Source organism: Gymnodraco acuticeps, unplaced genomic scaffold, assembly GCF_902827175.1.
Source record: "Gymnodraco acuticeps unplaced genomic scaffold, fGymAcu1.1, whole genome shotgun sequence".
NCBI classification, from domain to species: Eukaryota; Metazoa; Chordata; class Actinopteri; order Perciformes; family Bathydraconidae; genus Gymnodraco; species Gymnodraco acuticeps.
Genome location: NW_022992313.1, coordinates 1424370 through 1447878, shown reverse-complemented (window position 1 = coordinate 1447878; position 23509 = coordinate 1424370). Strand labels below are relative to the sequence as shown.

The following is a 23509-nucleotide window of genomic DNA, read 5'->3' as shown; positions in this document are numbered from 1 at the left end:
AAAAGCATAAAGAATGACTTCAACTAAAAATAATTAAGATAAATAATGATTAATTTACCATAACAAAAACAGCTAGAAAATACATTTTTAATTATAAAATAACATAAACCAATATATAGCTCCAGCACTACCTGTATTTATACAAACATGTATCATCAATCAATCAATCAATGTTTATTTATATAGCCCAATATCACAAATGTTACATTTGTCTCAGTGGACTTCACAGTTTGTACAGAATATCAGTATGACAATACGACACCCTCTGTCCTTAGACCCTCACATCGTACAAGGAAAAACTTCCAGAGAAAACCCACAGTTTAAAGGGAAAAATGGGAGAAACCTCAGGGAGAGCAACAGAGGAGGGATCCCTCTCCCAGGACGGACAGACGTGCAATAGATGCCGTGTGTAAATTGAAAAGATAATACATTTGCAACATAGGTAGACCAAATGTTTGGAAATGTGTGTATAATAGGAAGATGAATCCACGAGGATATCCATCCAGGACATGTGGATGTATCCAGGTAAAGAACATTTCTAGCTTCTCCACCTCTCTTCCAGGATGCAAGTGTGGCGTTTATCATCTCGGGGGCGCTCCATGTGTACCAGCGTATGATAGACCGCGAGGAGGAGTCCCTGCTGTTTGTCTCCCACCCGGGAGAGATGGTGGGTCACCTGGCCGTCCTCACGGGGGAGCCCCTCATCTTCACCGTCCGAGCTCACAGAGACTGCACCTTCCTCTCCATATCGAAGGCCCACTTCTATGAGTAAGATCACGCTTTTCTACTACGCTGCTACGGACAGTTAATAGCACTACTGTATTTATTTGTACTGTTCTAATATATTTAGATTCATCCATTTAGAAGTCTACTAGACTAGGCATACCAACATGACTGTTCTTTTTAATATATTTACTGTTTTATTTATACCTTTTAATGTGTGTATGAGTATGCACCGAAAAACTGAAACGTTGACTTTAGTTAAATGTATTATGTCAACACATTTCACAAAACTGTATGAAGTTCGTTGAAAGCAATCATATTGAGTTCAAATACAAATATTATGTTCAAATTAATATTATTGCTTTCAACTAACCTAATACAGTGATGTGGAATTAGTTAACCTGTTGAGCCCGATTGAGATGCAACATCTTGCAAGAAACAGCGTCTCAGGGCTTCTTAACATTTAACAACCTATTAATGATGCATACCCACTTAACAGGAAGAAACTCAGCTAACTGACGATATTAACAATTTTTACCTAAACGAAACACAATTCCAACACTAAGCGTCTAAACCAGGGGTGGGGAACCTTTTTCCTCTCAAGGGCCATTTCAATTTTTACAACATCCTCCGAGGGCCGTACAAATTATTGAACTCAACCTTTGCTAAAAAATAAATATGGAAGTCAGCTTATGTCCTGCCACTACTAAAAGGAGGGGAGGCCACCTTATTAAACAATTATAGACCCATCTCCAAATGTTCAGTTCTGGCCAAGGTTCTTGAAAGCCTAGTGAGTGAGCAGGTAAAGGTGTTTTTATGTAACAATGACATCCTGTCTAAACTAGGGATGCCAGTGATTATTCGATTATTCGAATATTCGTTACAGTCTCCATAATCGAATATTATTTTTAAAAATCGATTTTATTTATATATGTTTTTATTATTATTTATGTTTTATTTTTTATTTTTCTGGCTTAGTTTCAACCAAAATATAGACTAATGCTAATAATAGTAATAGTATTAATAATTGTAAATGGCCATTGGTCACACCACCAGTTTGTTTGACTGTAAACTTGGAGGAAGCCTGCGTGCAGAGCAGACTGCTGCTGCAGCACGCTACACACCGCCCCCGCCCCCACCCCCCCTCTCCCTCACACGTGCGACTAAAGATGAACAAAGCGGCAGGTAAAAAGAGTTCCTCCTCGTGGAACTACTTCGAACTTACAAGTCCAAAGGAAGTTAAATGCAAGCTCTGCGAAAAGACGTTGGTCTATCACAGCTCAACCTCAACAATGCGTTCGCATTTGAGTACGAAGCACGCCAAAGAGAGAAAGACGCAGCACAGCCGGCCATTACCAACTTCACTTCAAGGCCACGTCGTTGTGATGATATGCGTGCAGGTGAAATAACTGCACTAATCACCAATATGATAGTGAAGGACATGCTGCCAATACGTTTCGTGGAAGGAGGGGGTTTCCTTAAGCTTATGGCAAGTGTGGAACCAGAGTACAGGGTCCCGGGCCGTACTACAATGACCAAACGTATAGAAAAGCTGTACAAAGATAAGGCAGAAGATCTGCGCAGAAGCTTGTCAACTGTCTCAAAGGTGTCGATAACCAACGACGGGTGGACAGCACTCACAACAGAATCGCACGTTACCATAACCTGCCATTACATCGACAGTGAATGGGAGATGAAGAGTGCGGTTCTACAGACCCGTGCAACGCCCGAACGGCACACGGCAGAGAATTTAGCCGAGGGGCTCCGCACACACAATAGGCTATTTATTGAATGTATTTCAATGCTGCTATTATTAATACAGGCTACATGATGGTGGTTTATTTTTTGTTATTTTCTAAAGTGCCTGCCATTGCCTATATTTGAAGATGCGCGATGCACGCACAATTTATTTATTGCAATGCTGCTATTATTAATAATACAGGCTACAGCCTGTATTAATAATAGCATTGCAATAAATATTATTATAGTAATTTATTTATTGCAATGCTATTATTAATACAGGCTGTAACCTGTATTATTAATAATAGCAGCATTGCAATAAATAAATCGAATAATCGAATAATCGATTATTATTCGCCAGGGCTGCCGAATAATCGATTTTGATCATGGTCAGTTTCTGGCAACCCTAGTCTAAACATCAGTCAGGCTTCAGAAAGCAACATAGCACCATCACTGCCACAATGAAAGTGGTGAATGATATTACGAGTATTTTAGATAATAAGCAGAGTTGTGCAGCTCTATTTAATGACCTTTCCAAAGCTTTTGATACCGTCGATCATCACATCTTGAAGCAGAGGATAGTCAGTATTGGCTTATCCTGCCATGCAGTGGGGTGGTTTGTGAACTACCTCTGTTACCTCATTCACACCAACGCAACTCCGGTTCAAGCTCCGTGCTAGAGCTTTTCAGGTTCTTCGGTTTAGCTCTGGCTCTTTTCACACCGCCCAGAGTCCGACTGGTGCTGCGTCATTGCGTCATCGTTTGCGTCATGACGTAACCATTTGCATGCCTGCTTCATATAGCCAAACCGCGCGGAAACCCCTCACAGCTGACACCGACAACAACAACAATGGCCGATTGTGCTCCAGCTTCCTCTGTAGCTCTTCGGAAGACCAGATTCCCAGTAGGTAGCTGGTCTCAGTGGACCACTGCTGCTTGTTAAGTTTCTCCATCGTTGTGTACAAACTGGATAAAATGCCGGCTTTTTGTTGTTGTTCAGGAGTTGATCCCGCTCCTGCCCCCGCCTCCGCCTCGACGTAAGCGTGATGTATGCGGTGCTTTTGCTCTAGCCGGACAATTTTTTGGTGCTTGAAACGAACCGGATTCCGGAGCTAAGAGGCTGCTCCGCTGCAGTGTGAACAGGAAAACCTGGTGCTTTTCAAGCTCCAGCTCCGAACCGGCCCTGAAACACCGTTGGTGTGAATGAGCTATCTGAAAGGTCCCAATGTGTTCACTTTGATGGGCTGTCTTCTGAATGGTTAAACATCACTAATCGTGTACCACAAGGTTCAGTTTTAGGTCCGCTATTATTCTCTATCTATATTAATAGTTTAGATGAAAATGTCGAAGGAGCAACCTTAAATTTTTATGCGGACGATACCGTTATGTACTGTGCAGGTCCCTCGATTAACGAGGCTGTTGTTAAATTACAGGCTGTTTTTAACATTATTCAGGCTCAGCTCTCTGAGCTTAAGCGTCTTTTAAATGTGGATAAAACCAAGGTAATGCTCTTTTCTAAAGCTAAAGCTAAAAATACACCGGAGACTGCTTTGGATATTGTAACTACGCAAGGAATACAACTTGAAGTGGTTGCCTGTTACAAATACTTGGGTATCTGGCTTGATGACTGCCTCACTTTTAAATTTCATGTAAATAACCTGCTTAAAAAGCTGAGGGTTAGGCTAGGTTTCTTTTACAGAAATAAGTCCTGTTTCTCACTTGAGGCCAATTCCCAATCTGGTACCACTCAGAGTTCCCGTTAGAATATTTTTTCGCTGGTCAACATGTCCGTTAAAGTTTAAATCTTCCGGACAAAATGAGAAAAGTGCCGGTCAAAGGTCTTCTTTGTTATTTATTGAGCTTTAAAACAAATTGATATGATTCAATATTAAACTAATTATAGTAGATTAACGACATTATTCAAAAGTGAACAGTAATTTACAATAACACGGGAATAATAAACGGAGCGCTCTCTCCCTCTCCTGACAGCCCGTCAGTATCATGCAGCTCGCGGATCAGTAATGAGTGATCCGACAGTAAAACTAAACATATCTATAACTAGTTTAGGTAGTTTGAGAGGTCATTAAAATAGCTACGTGTGATATTCTAACCTGAAGTGTGTGTTTTGTTCGCTCACCGCTGATCATGCAGAGCTGCGTGTCGACTCGTCAGCAGCAGCTGATCTCTCTCCCGTCAGATTAGACTTCACTCGCGTTTATATCCATATCGATCAGATCCAGCTAGTTCTAGCTAATGATATGACTACCTGCTTATTAAAAGACACCTAAACAATAAGTGTCGCTATGCAACCGGGTGAGGCCACAAAGTATAGCGCAGCATTATGCATTTGTTTACATGCCCACCGGAACCCCGAGGCATTACCAACAGATCAACGCACAATCAACCCATACAGGAAATCTCTTTCTCCACATGAAGTGTTAGACATTAGAATTGACTATTCTTGTCTGTCACATACTCTTTTGTCTGTCACATAAATGGTGCAAGTTGCGCAACTGATGTGGTATTGCGCTAAGCGGAAATTATTTTGAACGGACACTTTGACCGGAGAGATTTAGATTTGCCGGTCTTCAGCATATTTTACCGGTCGTAGTCCGGTAATTACCGGCTAACGGGAACTCTGGTACCACTACATGTTTTTAAAGCTCAGTTGGATGCTACACAATCAGATGCTGTTGGTACCTGTACATGTGTATAAATATGTAAATTGTAATCCCTGTACATTTTGCTGTATGATGTCCTTCTGTTGTTCTGTTGTTTATGTTTTTATCTCTTCATGTGGAACCTACTGCTGCAGGTCTCCCTTGAAAAAGAGATCATTGATCTCAATGGGATTTCACCTGGATAAATAAAGGTTTTGAATTGCACGTGCACGGTTGTGGCATGACCACCAAAACAGAAATATATGGACACAAGATGTGAAGTTAAAAGCATCAATCTGGTGCACTTTGAGAGCTATCTATGGATATATCTCTCAACACCCATATGTAACAGAACTGTAAGCAGATTTTCTTTTTCTTTATGGATATTTTACAAATCACTCCCCTTTCAAACTGTATTCTTGTTTATTAATAACAACTTTTTTTTTACTATCATATAGTATTTTATACCCGTTTATATTTATATATATATATATGTGATTGGTTTTTGGTCGCGCGCCAGACAGGCCCACCGGCAAGCTTCAACGCGACGGAACCGTGTGTACGATACTGGTTCAGCGAGCTGCATGAGATACTGACCGGCTGTCAGGAGAGAGAGAGAGGGACAGAGGGAAAGAGAGGCTCCGTTTCTCCCGTGTTACAGTATTATTCAAAGTTAATGTAAACTTTTGAATAATGTACTTCATCTACTATAAGTAGTTTGTTTGAATTGAATAATTATGTTGTTTGTTGTTTGTGGAAGCGCGTCATTTAGCGAAAAATTAATCTGAACTTTTCAATCTGTTACGATTATAAACTGAAGCAATACAAATGAGCCCCATTGACTGAGTTTTAAACATCCTGGAAGGACCAGGGTACGCAAAAACTAGGAATGCAGGTTGATGTGGAAAAAATAAGGATTTTATTTACCCAATATACAGTTTTAGGATGGTTGATAAAATCAATTAGGAGGAACAAAAAAATTAATATTATTAATAATTTAAACAGATACAATCTAGCATTAATGAATAAACAATACATCACCAAAATGGGTGACATTCTGTATGCTCTTCTATCCAAGAGCAACTCACATACACACAGCCTTCCTCTCCACACTGCAGGAATTGATATCATACTGGCCAGTCCATTGTTGAGTGCAGGGGGAAGAGGCTCTAAAGATGGGTGGCTTAAATGAAGTGGCCTCTTTAGACACCCCTCAGGGTTTGAGGGGAATGGCGTAGTCCAATTAGCTGGGCACATCTATATAGGCAGGTGGTTTTCATCAGCTCAGCCTTTTGCCAGGAGCAAGGTGAGCTGCAAGACACTGACAACAGGATTAACAAAATACAATTAACAATAATTATTTTAAACAAGATTGCGTACACTCAATCTAGTAAAATAAAGTTGTTTCAAGAACAATGTGTCTGTGTATGTATGATGTAAAACAAAAGCATAACCTTTAGCATGTGTGGTTGTTTGTGAGGCTTGTAGCCTTCACACATTCCCCTCCTGGAATCACGCCATGAGAGCGTGATGGGAAGTCCGCAGTAGTGTTGTCTTAGCCTGGAATGTGCTGGATGGTGAAGTTATATTGCTGTTAGCATCCTTCTTCCCTGCCATCCACTTAAGGGCTTTATGGTCAGTTTGTAGGATGAACTCTCTTCCCAGGAGGTAGTACTTGAGAGAGTCCAGGGCCCATTTCACTACCAGGCATTCTTTCTCAACAGTTGAGTAGCAAGTCTCCCTTGGGAACAGCTTCCTGCTGATATAGGCCACGGGGTGAAGGTCATTGGGCTCTCCCTGCAAAAGCACCACTCCTAAACCTCTCTCTGAAGAATCAGTTTGCAATATGAAGTCTTTACCAAAATCAGGACTACACAAAACAGGGTTCTTACTCAGTGCATCCTTGAGGTCGTTAAAAGCAGACTCCGCCTCCTCACTCCACTGCAGAAAAGTTGGGCCCATCCGCTTAGTCATATCTGTTAGAAGAGCAGCACGAGAGGAATAGTATTAGCCATCCAACTATGGCTAATACTAGCCATAGTTGGATGGCTTGTAGTTTGTGGTTCTGGGGTTTGATAACTCTGTTGCCGATAATATAACCTAGATATTCCGTCTCTGTCCTGTGACTGACAGTCAATCCAGCCTCCTTTAGACGTCCAATGACTGCCTTCAGATGGTCCAAATAATCCTCTCATGTAGCACTGTGAATAACAATATCATCAAGATATGCTGCAGCAACATCTGACAATCCCAACAATACCTGATCTATTAATCTTTGGAACGTAGCTGGAGCGCTGTGCAGTCCAAAATGTATTATGGTGAACTGGTACAGACCCCATGGTGTACGCAAGGCTTTTAACTCACAGGACTGTGGAGTCAGCGTCACCTGCCAGTAGCCTTTGCATAGATCAATAGTTGTTAGAAACTTTGCTTTGCCCAACCGATCAATGAATTCATCAATGGAACTAGATAGGAATCAAACTCAGAACTTGCATTCAGATAACAAAAGTCTATGCAAAACCTTATGGTGCCATCCTTCTTTGGTACCAATACAATGGGATTTCAATCAATCAATCAATCAATGTTTATTTATATAGCCCAATATCACAAATGTTACATTTGTCTCAGTGGACTTTACAGTTTGTACAAAATATCAGTATGACAATACGACACCCTCTGTCCTTAGACCAGTGGTTCTCAAACTTTTTCTGTCAGGCCCCCCCTTTGGAGAAAAAAAAAAAGTCGGGCCCCCCCAACACACATAGTCAGGCTCAGTGGCGGCGCCAGAGACTTCTTTTGGGGGTGCTGTGGGGTAGCTTGACGTTTCATAGAGGGTGCTCAAACATTTAGGGTTTCCCATTAATGTACCGGGCGCTACAGTGGAATTTTCTACTGCAACACTCTCCACGCATATACACAGTGTTCCCGCAACTGTTACAACGAAGGCTCGATAATCAGCTCACGGCATATAGGTGTAAGCAGGGGTAAAGTGCTATTTTTATAGGTGGTGTGTGGACACATTGAGAGCAAAATGAAGAGATCTATGGATACCTCTCAACACCCAGATGAAACGGAACTGTAAACAGATTTACTTTTTCTTTATGGATATTTTACAAATCACCCTTTTAAACTTTATTCTTTTTTTAATGTCATATAGTATTTCATACCTGTTTTTCATTTATTCTCTTATTTTTGTATAACTATAATGATCATATAAATGTGTGCCTCGGAAATAATTGTTTACATTAATGGTGACCAAAACGTTTGAGACCCACTGAGATAACAATGAAAGAGTCCTTTAGTTCACTGAGTCTCTCAGTCTGACAGGAGAGGACTCTCCTCCACTTTGTTGTTGAAAAAACTCCTTATATCCGTTAGCGTAGCTCGCTAGCACCAGAAGCTAAGAACAACGATCTCCGGTACCGGTGCGCTCTCTCTCTCTCTCTCTCGCGCGCACACAAAATGGCTCGTTCCACACACACAGAGACCCAGACGTAATAGTACTGTACTGTATCATATTATTTTCGAATCAATAATTTTTCAAATTATGATTTTTTTTTTTTTTTATATAACCATTTTTCCTCCTGGTCTTTCGCGCCCCCCCCAGACATGCCTCTGCGCCCCCCAGGGGGGGCGCGCCCCACACTTTGAGAACCACTGCCTTAGACCCTCACATCGTACAAGGAAAAACTTCCGAAGAAAACCCACAGTTTAAAGGGAAAATGGGAGAAACCTCAGGGAGAGCAACAGAGGAGGGATCCCTCTCCCAGGACGGACAGACGTGCAATAGATGCCGTGTGTAAATTGAAAAGATAATACATTTGCAACATAGGTAGTCCAAATGTTTGGAAATGCATGTGTGTATAATAGGAAGATGAATCCACGAGGATATCCATCCAGGACCTATGATCCAGGACCACAGCCACGACTCAAGATCCAGGGCTCGCAATCCAGGACAGAGGAGCGCAGGATCATCCATGACTCCGGATCCCGGCGTATATAGACACCAAAAAGAAAGACATTTGGGGAAGCTGGGTTAATCGGAACATGAGAGTACACAGGTATAGACAGAGAGAAGGAAGAAGTAAGATGTCCCCCGACAAACTAAGCCTAAATCAGCAAAACTAGGGGCTGAATCTAATCAGCCCTAACTATAAGCTTTATCAAAAAGGAAGGTCTTAAGCGCACTCTTAAAAACGGATAGGGTGTCTGCCGTCCGAACACAAACTGGAAGCTGATTCCACAAATGTGGAGCTTGATAAGAAAAGGCTCTGGATTTCACCACTCACTTCTTGATACCTCAATGATTCCCAAGGATATCATCAGATCCACTTCCTTTTTAAGGGACATCAGGAGGCGCTCAGGGATTCTGTAGCTCAATCTTAACACAATGTTGTGGTCAATAATATTTGTACAACCAGGATTTTCTTTAAAAACTTCTGGGGCACAGGGCACCGACCTGGGTTTGCTCATCAGCTGTTGGGTGTTTGAGATCAGACAAAGCAGTGGCAGGTAGAGGAAGGTACTGCGCATCTTCGTCATCCTCTTCTTCCACATTCCTAATCAACAACATTTCCTTTTTGTCGGACCTGGGAAACCATTCTTTTAATAGGTTAACATGCAACGTTCTCTGTGAGCGTCGCCAGGGGTTGCAATCTTATACGTGGTTGGACCACAGACTGTATATATAAATGGACGTAGGGTCCGTGACGTCACCCATAGGATTCTGCAGAGTTGCAGAGAAGCCCTTAGTAGGCGGAGTAGGCCACTAACGGCTCGACAGTGACGTCAGAATTCAACTCCCGCCTGCTCCAAATAAGGGCAAAGAGGCGGAGCCGAGGCGGGACCTGCTGCCACCGAGCTGGAAGTTCCAGAGCTAGATAGATAGATTCAACTTATTTTGACCCATCCTAGTGTTAGGAGCAGTGGGCTGCCATTATGTACGGCGCCCGGGGAGCCGTGTAGGGAACGGTGCCTTGCTCAGGGACACCTCGGTAGCACTTGGTCTTTCCGGGACTTGAACTGTTGACCTTCCAGTTGCCAAACCAAGTCCCTATGGACTTCGCCACCACCGCCCTAGCTAGCTACCAAGCTAAGCTAACATGCTCCCCATCTGCACACTGCCGTCGCATTTTACGTTTCTAAGGTAAGCGGACATGAAACTATTCAGCAAAACTATAAATAATAATCTAAGTTATTAAGTTTTTAGCATAATACTTCAGAATCTTAAAACCCCTTAATGTTTGTATGCAATTGTGCTAAATTCAACACTGGAATCAAGCAAATATTAATATGTTTGCATGACATTAGTTATTTATATTTTGATATCACTTAATTATACGTTTAATACATTTAAGTCAAGCTAAGGTACATGTGATGGTAGCTAGTTAGTGCTCTTACCTGTGAGGCCTACTCCAAACAGCATGTATCATTAAAACTAAGTAGCAGTTCTAGATCCTTGACTTTAGACAAACAATTCAAGAGACAAAATGTATTTAAAGACCAATCTTTATTTGAATGTGCCTCTTAACCTGATATATTAGTTATACAGTAATAGTATTGACAATCTAAAAAAACTGAGCAACTCAACAGTCAACTTTATATTTCTTATTGTCCAAAGCATTTATTATTTTCATTTTCCCCCTCTCATATTCAGTGTGGACGGATTGAGACAGCGTGGTGTCCAGAGAGCTGCTGAGACTTCAGGGAGAAACCTCCGTGTGATGGACGTCCTGTCTGTTGGTTTGGAGAGGACTGAGGCTCTTTCCTCAGCGAGGAGGACCAGGCCTGATGGAGGAGCCCATGCTGGGCATAGCTGATACCAACTGTACAGGCCTAGTCTGTCACTTTATTTGACTAAATGTGTTTACTTATACATTTAATAGGTTTACACCTTCTGTACATATGTGCTTTTTATTTAAAACATGTTTGATTAAGTTTTGGTTCACATTTCAATACATTGTATTTGTATATGCACTCCTTTTGTCCATTATTCTTACAGAAAATGTTAGATTGCACATTCATATCTGACTGAAGATTGGCCCCATTTATTTGTGACGTTGCAAACTCTGCGGTTCAAGGCACAAGTGATGTGAAGCAGAGTCCTGCACGGGTCTGATTTTCAAGACCCGCCCCGCACCCGCGACGTGCAATACCGAACCCCCGCCCCGCTACCCCCGCACATATTGCCAATTAGTTCAGCAACCCGACCCGACCCGTCAGCACAAGATCCGCAACCCGACCCGAACCCGCATAGCCTATATATGAGCAGTGAAAACGTGCAATTATTAACACACGCAGTTGCATATTTGTCTCAAAAAGCGTGGGATGTTGGTTATTTTCTCCATCTAGGACAGGGGTGGCCACCCGCGGCTCTCGAGCCGCCTGCGGCTCTTTGCTAGTTTCATGCGGCTCTTCAGTTCATATCGAATTGTATATGTGTGAGTTTGGGGGAGAGACACTGACTCCTGACTAGTGTTGCACGGTGTACCGATACTGAAAGGTATACCGCGATACCCTGTCGTTTAAAAAACGTTATGATTCCTCCGTTTCATTAGTATCGGTACTTTAAGAATGACGGCGGAAAGTACTCCGGTGAGAAAGCGCTGTTTTAATAAGAGCCGTGTGTGTTCAGCGCTCTGCTTCCACTCCCTGCACTGCAGCCGTGCCTGCAGTCCCTCCCTCTCAAGCACGCTCTAAGTCCCTCCCCTCTCAAGCACGCTCGAAGTCCCTCCCCTCTCAAGCACGCTCTAAGTGCCTCCCCTCTCTCGTGCACGCGCTAGCTGCCAGAGCATGTGAGAAAACGAGAAGCATGGCTGCAAGTGGGAGTGCAACTGCCGCTGCGCCTCGGCTTGTTGACAAAAAATACTTTAGTATTTTAGCTATATCTCTGACAGTGAGGGCAAGCCTACGGACACCACGAGGCCTGTCTGTAAGAAATGTATTAATTGTATTTAATACGAATTCTTGTCATTTATTGTATTTATTGTTCTCATTGTTTAAAAGTTGGTGTTATGGTTATGATTCTGGTGTGACATAAAGCACAATAATTACATTTAAGACTGTTTCCCGTTTTTTAAGAAAAATAATCGGAATCGCAATTCTTGACTTGGTATCGAAACCAAAATGTTGGTATCATGACAACACTGACAGTTAAACCTGATATTTAGTAGGTCTGTTAAGTATTGAATGCTGATCATTCTGACGTAATTTGGCCGGTCAAAGTTGTTCGGGCTCGGATAAAATCGCTCCGTTACTTTGGTCCCGTGTTACTTTCGTCCCGGCTCTCCCTACGTGTGTATGTGTGGTGTCAGGTGAGAGGATGACAGCGCGTCTAATTTTGATGTGGCCCAACAGCCAATCACAATAATACCTGCAATGCAGTGAACCAATCACCTTTGAGGGGGGGAAACCTATTGTTGATGAAACACTATTCAGTGTTTCCCCTACCATTGTCTTGGAGGGGCACTGCGAGCCGCCAACGGAGCCCCGCGCCCCCCCTGAAATTCAAGGTGTTATATATATACTTTTTAAAAATATATATAGCATCAAATTGCAAATAATCTATAACTACTGTCACTTTTCACATTGAACATGTGCTCTTTTATTAAATAAACTAAACGCTTTCATTTTAATTTGTGGGTTTAGTGTTTTTGACCCTAAGAAACACTGATGCATTAATCAATAACAATAATACACAGCTCCTCTCTCTGCTCCAGAGGATTTTAAAAATATATCCCAATGCCACAAAAATGAATCAGTGACGTGGTTGAAATCTTGTCTCCAGAAAACAAAAAACTGAAACAAGCGGTATCAGTGACTGTGTGTTTGATGTGGCTCCTTGCAGTAACATAGAAAACATGTGGCTCTTAACCTCTGACTGGTTGGCCACCCCTGATCTAGGATGACACCAGAAGCCTCCCAGACGTTGGATTTCGCTCTTGAGGAAGTGTTATTGAAAATGCTGTATTCTCCGCTGGAGAGCTTCACCTCAGCCATTTCGAATGTGGCGCGCACAGCAGCAGATTGATCCGCTGCAGAGGTTATGATTATGCGCGGTCCCGCGGGGGAGAGGTCTGAGGATTTAAACATTAAACTAAATTATTATTATTTTAATATATTTATTATGCAATACCCGCGACCCGACCCGCATCATCTTTGTTTTACCCAGAACCGAACCCGGAAAAAAGCGTTTGAAAAAAATACCACCCGCGAATCACCTTTTTTGCGGGTCACCCGTCGGGTACCCGCGGGTACCCGACCCGATGCAGGACTCTGATGTGAAGCTCATAAAGTGAGGCGAATAGAAATAATCAGCTGACTGTGTTTTCAAAATATTACATTACATTGCATTTAGCTGACGCTTTTATCCAAAGCGACTTACAATACGTACATTCGACCAGGAAGACACAACCTTGAAGAAAACAGAATCATATAAGTACATCAGGTTTCATAGAGCCAAACATTTCAAGTGCTACTCAACTGGCTATAGATAAGCCAGTCCTTTATTAGTATATAAGTGCTCTGTTAGCAGTTCTTTGTTAGTAATTCTATCGCTCGAGGTAGAGTCGAAAGAGATGAGTTTTCAGTCTGCGCCAGAAGATGTGCAGGCTTTCTGCTGTCCTGATGTCAATGGGGAGCTCATTCCACCATTTTGGAGCCAGGATAGCAAACCCACGTGTTTTTGCTGATGGGAACTTGGGTCCCCCTCGGAGCGAGGGTGCAGCGAGTCGTTTGGCTGATGCAGAGCGTAGTGCACGCGCTGGGGTATACAGTTTAACCATGTCCTGGATGTAGGAAGGGCCAGATCCATTCGCAGCATGGTATGCAAGTACCAGTGTCTTGAAGTGGATTCTAGCAGTTACCGGAATCCAGTGAAGGGAGCGGAGGAGCGGAGTGGTGTGGGAAAATGTAGGAAGGTTGAAGACCAGACGAGCCGCTGCATTCTGGATGAGCTGCAGAGGTCGGATGGCACATGCAGGTAGACCAGCTAGGAGGGAGTTGCAGTAGTCTAGGCGTGAGGTGACGAGAGCCTGGATCAGAACCTGTGTGGCTTTCTGGGTCAGCTGGGGACGTATCTTCCTGATGTTGTAAAGTGTGTATCTGCAGCAACGGGTTGTAGCAGCGATGTTTGCAGTGAAGGACAGGTTGTTATCTAGGATCACACCCAGATTCCTTGCAGTCTGAGTCGGGGAAACAACAGAGGTGCCGATGTTGATTGTTAGGTCAAGAGTGGGACAATCTTTTCCCGGAAGAAAAAGCAGTTCAGTCTTGTCAAGGTTGAGCTTGAGGTGATGAGCAGACATCCACTGAGAGATGTCAGCTAGACAAGCAGAGATGCGTGCGACGACCTGGGTCTCTGAGCGGGGAAAGGACAGAATTAATTGGGTGTCGTCAGCGTAGCAGTGGTAAGAAAAACCATGCGGGCTAATGACTGATCCGAGCGAGTTTGTGTACAGGGAGAAGAGGAGTGGACCAAGAACAGAGCCCTGAGGGACCCCTGTAGTTAATTGACAAGGGTCGGACTCGGACCCTCTCCAAGTTACCCTGTAGGTACGGTCTTTGAGGTATGAGGTGAAGAGGGAAAGTGCAGAGCCTGAAACTCCAAGTTCTTGGAGAGTGTGAAGGAGGATCTGATGGTTCACCGTGTCGAATGCAGCACACAGGTCCAACAGGATGATGACAGAGGAGAGGGATGCTGCTTTGGCAGTGTGCAGTTCCTCAGTGACAGCAATGAGAGCAGTTTCTGTGGAGTGACCTGCCTTGAAACCAAACTGGTGCGGATCCAGAAGTTTGTTCTGATGGAGATAACAGGAGAGTTATTTAAAGACAGCGCGTTCAAGTGTTTTAGACAGGAACGGGAGTAGAGAGACAGGCCTGTAGTTTATAACATCAGACGGGTTGAGAGTAGGGCTGTAGCGATACACTAATCTCACGATACGATACGATACACGATATTCAGCTCACAATACGATATATATCACGATATTCAGCCAACGATACGATTCGATATAATTCGATACACTTATATCATTTTCTGAAAGATTTTAAAGGGACAGTGTGATTTTGGTGACATCTTGAGTGTTCCATTGACTTGGATTGAATTAATTCAACTGAAAACTGAAAGCATCAATTATACAATATATGGCTCTGACAGAGAGTCTACAGCTTGCAAATGCTGGACAAAATGAATCAAAAGATGTGGTGAGAAAATTAGTTTCATTTATTGAAACAATGCAAACTAGCTTACAAGCCTTTGAAACGTAAGTACATAAAGTGCAGTATCACAATGGAGAATTAAAAGGTGCAGCAGGTGGCGGAACACAGGGGATTTGAATGGGACTTGTTAGAAATTAAAATCAATGTTTTGATGGCATAAAGTACCTTAAACATACCATCAGTTTAAATGCTGTTTTATACTGAAAAACCAGAAGTTCTTGTGCACAACCAGTTGTTAAGCTTTTATTCTGAAAACCCTTCATCTCCGGTTAGCATTTAGCATGTGGCTAATATACCATTTACTATAGAGGTGAATTTAGTAGCGATATGACATGGAGTGTTGCACATCGAAACCTACTGATTTCAACACTACAGCTATAGACGTCGAGATATTATTATTGCTGAATATTAAATGAAGGTACAGTTTATTTGAATACGTTTGTTTACAGACGTGGGTAGCATGAGACAACATCCAGAACTACCGGAAATGATACCAGCCGTGAGGTATTTTTGGAGTATTGATTATGGCATTTAAAATGTATTAAATGAAAAGTCATGAAAGAGATAAGGAGGAGAAAAGGCGTGTTTAGTTATATATTTAATGTACAATGTCTGAATCCTCTGTAATGCGCAACAACGAACATTGGAGACGTGGAGGGCCGGCCCCCAGCAGCGCCAACCGGCCCACAGGGAGGAGCCAGCAGAGGATATTTAACAGATGGAAAGGTGGAGCTCGCTCTCTTCCCTTCGCTCGAGAGCCAGAACACAGCTGTTTTTCTGACTGAACCATCTTCTGCTTGTAACATTACCGCGCTTTTTATTAATTAAAGTATACATTTGAACCTTCTCAGAGACTCAATTAGTCTCCTTTTTAAAGCTTCTCTCCTGGACGCGAGAATAACGAACACAGTTATCAGACTTAATGTATCGATACCCGCGGCTGAAATATCGATACTTTCTCGGAAAACTAAATATCGATATATATTGCAGGATTGATTAAATTGCACAGCCCTAGTTGAGAGTGGGTTTCTTTAGGAGAGGGTTTACTCTTGCCTCCTTGAGACTGTTTGGAAAGTGACCAGAAGTTAGAAAAGTGTTGATGAAATGGGAGAGAAACGGTAGAATATTTGGAGCGATAGTCTGAAGGAGGTTTGAAGGGATAGGGTCCAGAGGACAGGTGGTAGGGCGGGCAGAGGTAATGAGGGTAAGAACCTCACTTGGAGAGAGAGGGGAAAAGGAGGTCAGTGTGTGGGTGGAAGGAGGGTCTGGTGACCCAGCGGTGAGTAAAGGTGAGTCAGAAAAAGAAGAGCGAATATCATCAACCTTTTTTTCAAAGTGGTTAACAAAGTCGCTTGACAGAAGTGAGGAGGGGGGAGGGTCCAAGAGGGTGGAGAAGATGGAAAATAGTTTTTTGGGATTGGAATAGGAAGATTGGATCTTATCTTGAAAGAAAGTGCTTTTTGCCTGAGAGATCGAAGCAGAGAAAGAGGAGAGGAGAGCCTGATAGGTTAGGAGGTCGTCATGGTGTTTGGATTTCCACCGTTTCCGCTCTGCTGCCCTAAGGACGGTTCTATTAGCACGCAGTGCGTCATTTAGCCAGGGAATAGAAGGGGACTGACGAGCCTGCCGAGATGTGAGAGGACAGAGAGAGTCCAGAGAGGATGAGAGAGTAGAGAGGAGAGTTTCTGCAGCAGAGTTTGGAGGCAGGAGTTGGAACGAGTCAGAGGAAGGGAGGGCTGAGAGCACCGACGAGGCAAAGGTAGAGGGGGAGAGGGAACGAAGGTTACGGCGGACAGGTGCAGGATGAGAAGAGATTAGTTTGTTATGTTTGGAAAGGGGTAGAGAGAATGAAATGAAGAAGTGATTGGATGTGTGGAGCGGGTTTACAGAGAGGTTAGAAGCAGTGCAGTTCCTTGAGACTATGAGATCAAGGACATTGCCAGCTTTATGAGTCGGTGGGGATGGAGACAGCGAGAACCAAAGGCGGTTAACAGAGATGTTAGTTCGTCTATCTTCCCTGTCTGGAGGTTGAAGTCTCCGAGAAGTACAGCGGGAGGGCCAGTTTCAGGGATGTGTGAGAGGAGATTATCTAATTCCTCCAAGAAGTCCCCCAAGGCGCCTGGTGGATGGTAGAGAACAACAATGGTTAATTGTATAGGATGGGTTACTGTGACGGCATGGAATTCAAAGGTGGAAGGAGTGAAGTTAGGTAGCTTGAAGAGGGAAAAGCTCAATTTGGGAGAGAGCAGGAGACCAGTGCCACCTCCTCTGCCAGTGGGTCTGGGTGTATGGGAGAAGGAATATGCAGTGGAGAGAGCTGCAGGGGTGGATGTGTTTGATGGAGTAATCCAGGTCTCAGTGAGAGCAAGGAAATCCAGGGTCTGCAGGGAGGCGTAGCCAGAGATGAAGTCAGCCTTAGGAACAGCTGACTGGCAGTTCCACAGGCCAACTGAAACTAGATGTTGGATCTCAGTGGAGCATGTGGGATAGACGAGAGCAGGCCGGTTATAGCGATTAGGAGATACACGGGGCCAGTGATAATTGCGAGAAGACACATGAACAGGAATGGAGAAAATACACATGATTATAGCATGAGGGGCTAGATAAAAGTAGTTTCTTAGTGAATGTCCTGTACTGGTCTTAAAATCTCATAACATCAGCTTTTAATGTTCCTCTTGGATGTTCTTCTTGACCCTCAGAGAAGGAGAAAATGTTGAGTCGTGTCTTTCAGGCATGTCCTTTCCTGACACTTTCCTGACACTATGTGTTAAATATCTTTGCCTTCAATACATTAAATTAGAAAGCTAACAAAGTCATATTGCTAAATATCTAAATGTAACTTTTTGCATGGAAAAAACCCTCAACTTAACTGATGTGTAGGTGATCTAGTATTTAGTATTGTTTAATGGAATGTATATCAGGTCAATACAGTATTCAAGTCAATACTTCATTTATTTAAACCAATATCTTTCTTGATTCTTTGTACAGTATGAAACATAGAGTCTTTGTACCTGTGCTGAAGTTCACTGCTGTGAGGAGTCCAGTTCTGTCTCTCACTCTCTGGTCCAGCCTGTCTGCATCACCTGGACACCTTAAACAAACAGATATATATGTAAAGTACCATGTGTACAAACAATATAACTTATTCTCTTCTGTTGAACATGTTGGATTGTGTATTGTCCGAGTCAGGGTCCTTTTTATTTTACTGTAACTTTGGAAGTTGTGTTACCAATGCTTACTGTTTATTTGATACCAATTTGGTAATGCAATTAATAAAAACAACAAGGTTTGGGTTCGTTCTTCAGATGACTGTGACGTTAACGTGTAAGCTCAATAATAAACTCCAGCTCAACCAACCATATTGTAATATCTAAGTAATCATCTTGAAATATGACATTATTATTTGTAATATACACACATCTTATTGTGAGGTTGATTTCACATACACTACTTCGACATTAGCTTGTCTACATACTTGAGCATAGCCAATTTAAATTAACCTTAGCGATGCATACAGTTCCTACCTACATAATAAAATATCTCTAAGTTACAAGGATGACCTTATTTTATCAACCTCAAACAGAAGCCGTTTGTTGTACAGTATTATCCCACTTAACTTGGAGACTACGATTAGCATCATTAGCACCGATGTAGCTACCACTCGCTTACAGGCTAACCCAAGCCTTCACATTCATTACGTAGCTGATTGAAATCATTAACACATACATAAAGTACTCGAATTTCACTTACCGCAAAACCGCATTCATGCACCGTCTGTTTCAACCGCAGAGCGAGTCACAATAGTCCGATATATAAGCATGAAGAACAAACAACCACGGCCGGCTTCAACTTGTGTTCCCTGGATGAACTGAGCAGGCAGAGTCCCTGACAGGGACTCCCTGTAGCTTCACGGAGCAGGTAGCAGAGAGACAAGAAGCTATCAGCAGCAGTCACTTCACAGAGCCGTCACTCAATGTGACCACGCCCTAATATATGCATAACTTTAAGGCTTAATATTAATTAAACAGATGAGTTGAGAAAAAATGCACCCCCCCAATCCATATTCACGAAGGGGGGAACTATACAGAGAATATTTTTTTTTTAACCACGATGTAAACATGTTTATTTCTGCTGTAAAGTTGGGCATTTTAACATGGGGGTCTATGGAAATTGCTCCCTTCTGCAGACTGCTCCTACTGGCCACTAGATGAACTGCAGTGTGTGGCACTTCCGTATTGGCCTCCCGGCTCTTCCCCAGAGTTTGTCGCTTGGGTTGGACCCATTTTCTGCTTTACCTCATAAGGCCCTTGCCATTTTGCGAGGAGTTTGTTGTCTTGTGTGGAGAGCATAACCAAAACCTTTTGTTCAGCGGAAAAGCTCCTCTCCCGGGCATATCTGTCATACCTCTTTTCCCAGTGGGTTTTGAGCAAAGAAAGTGGGCCTCTTACCTCATGTCCATATAAGAGTTCAAACGGGGAGAACCCAGTTGATGAGAGAGTAGAGATATATATATATATATGGGTCATTCCAGAATTGGAGGACAATTTAGACACCAACATTTTTGAAAAATGAACCTTTTATTTTATGTATTTAGGAAAAACAGACAATAAACCATCAACAAAAGTGATTTGCCCAGCTAGGCATCAAATGTATATTTTCCAATGAAGAATTACCCCTGTTACTCTAATTATAGTAACAGGGTTGAAAGTAACAGGGTTGAAAATCAATGCTAATTTGAGCTTTAACCTCAGGAATTATTGCTAGATGTAGCATGTAATGCTACTTTCAAGGCAAGGACAAACTTGGATATCTAATGCAAGAAAGATAACTTTGAAACTAATATGCTTTATTCTGATAATATCAGTAACAGGGTTGAGTGGGTCAGAGTGCCACACTCTTTTAAGACTGAAAAGATTGTAAAAATATGAAAAATAAAAGAGAGGACTTGTGTTGTGGTCTACCCATGGCACTAGCACATGGCTTGCTGATGTCACTTCCACTGTGTCATCTGATTTACAGTTTTTTCACTTCCTGTGCCAATCTAAAAAGGTTTGGGTAATAGGGTTGAACGCATGTTGAGGGACACACCTTCTGTAGGCTGTTTTTATTATATGTACAGCACTTTGGCTCGACCAAAAATCGTTTATAAATGTGCTATATAAATAAAACTTGATTTGATTTGATTTGATTTGTGCAAAATTACTGTTATTTAAAATATGTTTATGATTTAACAAATTGATTTTACCATTACAAGAGACATATAGAATAATACAAAAAAAAGTAAATAAAATCCCTATTTTAAATGTTATATTTGACATGCAAGTTGGTCACCAAGAAGCGGGGACAAGAGAAAAATGCCATTTTAGGGGATGTTCGAGAGCTATTTGATCATTTAAATAATATTTTGAAACCACTTTTTCTACAACTTTATATACATTTTGTCTCAAGACAAGTATGTTTAACACAACAAGTGCATGTTTTAGCATTTTGGACATGGATTATTAGATTTCTTATATGGGGGACATGAAATGTCCTCCAATTCTGGAATGAACCATATATATATATAAATATAAATGGGTGTACAGGTGTGAATGTACACATATAAGTATATCGTTTTTATATATTTACTGTTGTGCCTTTTTATTTATACCTTTTTAATTAGTGAATATGTGTGTATGAGTAGGTTTTTTTGTATATATACTCAAGTGGGTGTACAGGTGTGTATTTTGGCACATGCAGTATGTATATCTTTTTTATATATTTTAATTATTTGGGATGGCTAGAAACAGCATTTTGATCCGTCTGTCGTGACACACGGCACGACTTATCTCAGCCAATGACAGCTCTGCATGCATCCCCTGGATATTGTTTTATTAACTGCTTTAATCGCAAGGCGATGTTTACAGTGAGAACAGCTGTGAGGTCCGTGCAGAAAGCAGAGCAGTGTGTAAAATATATATCACTCAGTATAACAGGCCTACTCTCTTTATTTGCTTTAGTTTAGTATCTACAAACAAAGAGTCGATATTTTTCTAAAACCATTCAGTGCTTCACATAATAAAATACACAATGGCTGTAGCCTGATATATTATATGCTTTAGGAGGTGTGTGTGTGTGTGTGTGTGTGTGTGTGTGTGTGTGTGTGTGTGTGTGTGTGTGTGTGTGTGTGTGTGTGTGTGTTTGGTGTCGTATGCTTACTTTTAATACTTGTAAATAAAACTCTTGGCCCGTAATTTCAGTTCCCCATTGTAGCGACCAGAGGGGGGGGGATATATCCAGTCTCTGATAGTGTTACGTTATTATGAGAGTGCTCTCATACTTGTTTGATTCTGAAATTGTATATATTTATGTAAATAATGTGTGTGTATATGTCCGCATCTGTAGCCTGTTATTGTCTCATTATACCGCACTGTGAATGAATCAAAGTAAATATATAAGTGGTCATGAACACATCTGTCCATCAGACAGAGTGCTGTGCCTCCTGTCATCATTAATGGACGTCTCTTTAAAATGACCGCTCAGAGGAGAGGAGTTCTCATTTCTCTAACCGCCTGCTGCTTCCACTCCTCTCTCCTCGGCTCCCCTCCTCGGCTCCTCCGCTCGCATCTCCTGCGGGAGGGACTAAGTATCGAGGATAGGAGTCGAGGAGGGGAGTTAGAGAAATGAGAAACCTCTTTTGACTCTTGAAGCTCACAAACATTTAGGCATTTCATTGTGATACCAAAGTGTGTTCTTCTCCTCACAACACTGGATGCATGTTTTTTAACGTTGCAGGATGATGCGCGAGGATCCCCGGGTGGTGCTGAACGTCGCTCACACTGTGGTGAAGAGGGTCTCGCCTTTCGTCCGGCAGATTGACTTCGCCCTGGACTGGATGGCTGTGGAGGCTGGCCGTGCTGTTTACAGGTATTTACGATTAAATACTGACACAACTCACATCAACACTAATTAGATATATTTATATGAAATAAACTTTATTACACCATGAAAACACACCTTTGTTAAGCTTATCCTAATCATTTATGTCCAATGTTCATTTTGTACATTGGGGATACTAGAACAACTAACAAAAGCATGCAACTAAAGAAAATCATTTTAAAAATCAGTTGTAAAAATGTTCATGCCAATACAATGATAGCATATATGTGTGTTCTCTTGTTGATTGCGGTGATGTTTTATTGCAGGTGAACTTGAGTGCAAGAAAAAGTGCTATTTTTATGATTTAATTGTATTATTATGATTTGTTTTACTTTTAGAGTATACTGCATTCATTTCACAAACCATCATTTTAAAGCCATTAAGAGAAAGAAACAATAATTCTAACTAAATGAATGAAAATGTGGGGAGATGTTGAATCTTTTAATTCCTTATTGGTTTCAGACAGGGGGACAAGTCAGACAGCACCTTCATCGTGCTGAGTGGCCGACTCCGCTCTGTCATTGCAAAGGATGATGGGAAAAAGGAGCTGGCTGGAGAGTATGGCCGTGGGGATCTCATTGGTGTGGTGAGTGTTCACAAACTGCTGATTAGACACTCCATTGACAAACTGGGGACAGTTCAATCAGGTAAGGCTTTGTTTTTTGTTAAAAGAAAATGTGTTGACACAGGCGTGATATGAAAGACATTTTAATAGTCTTTGGCGATCAATCCTGATATTGAGAGAATATCAGGATTGAATAGGAAGTGGGGTGAAGAATATACTGAAGATCCGGCTTTGAGGAGATGTGGATTAGCTCTCCTGGCACTGGATGTGATGAATGGAGTTGGATGTGCTGGAGGCGGGCCAATATCTCCAGTGGTGAGCTCTGCAAAGAGGGTTGATAGCATTATCTATTCCATCTGACCTCCGTCTGACAGATTTCCAAGGGTAATATCACTGAAAAAAATGAGGTTAAGAGCATTATTGTCACCCAAATGTTGAAACTTGAGGGTCACCTTTTCTGACTTAAGTTTACAGACAACTTTATTCACTTCATGGACAGACTGTACTGTAGCATTTTTAATATCTGATGCTAAACTACAAGTGTTAAACATGACATCTGGTCTGGTCTGCTTAGCAACGAATACTATCTGTCCTATTTTTTACCTCTTTTTCAGTTTCTTTAAGGGGGGCTGCCTCTGTACAGCATGTGCTGCTTGTAAATGTAGCAGCTGTAGGTTATCAATGT

General features: G+C 42.0%; 1 protein-coding gene across 1 annotated transcript in view; it reads left to right on the top strand.

The window, feature by feature from the left end:
• Nucleotides 1-23509, top strand: part of LOC117541196 (patatin-like phospholipase domain-containing protein 7) — a 94199-nt gene that overhangs the window by 26566 nt on the left and 44124 nt on the right. Inside the window, 3 exon segments of the mRNA XM_034208345.1 lie at nucleotides 563-768; nucleotides 22116-22247; nucleotides 22722-22845. Of these exon segments, the coding sequence (XP_034064236.1) occupies nucleotides 563-768; nucleotides 22116-22247; nucleotides 22722-22845 (462 nt within the window).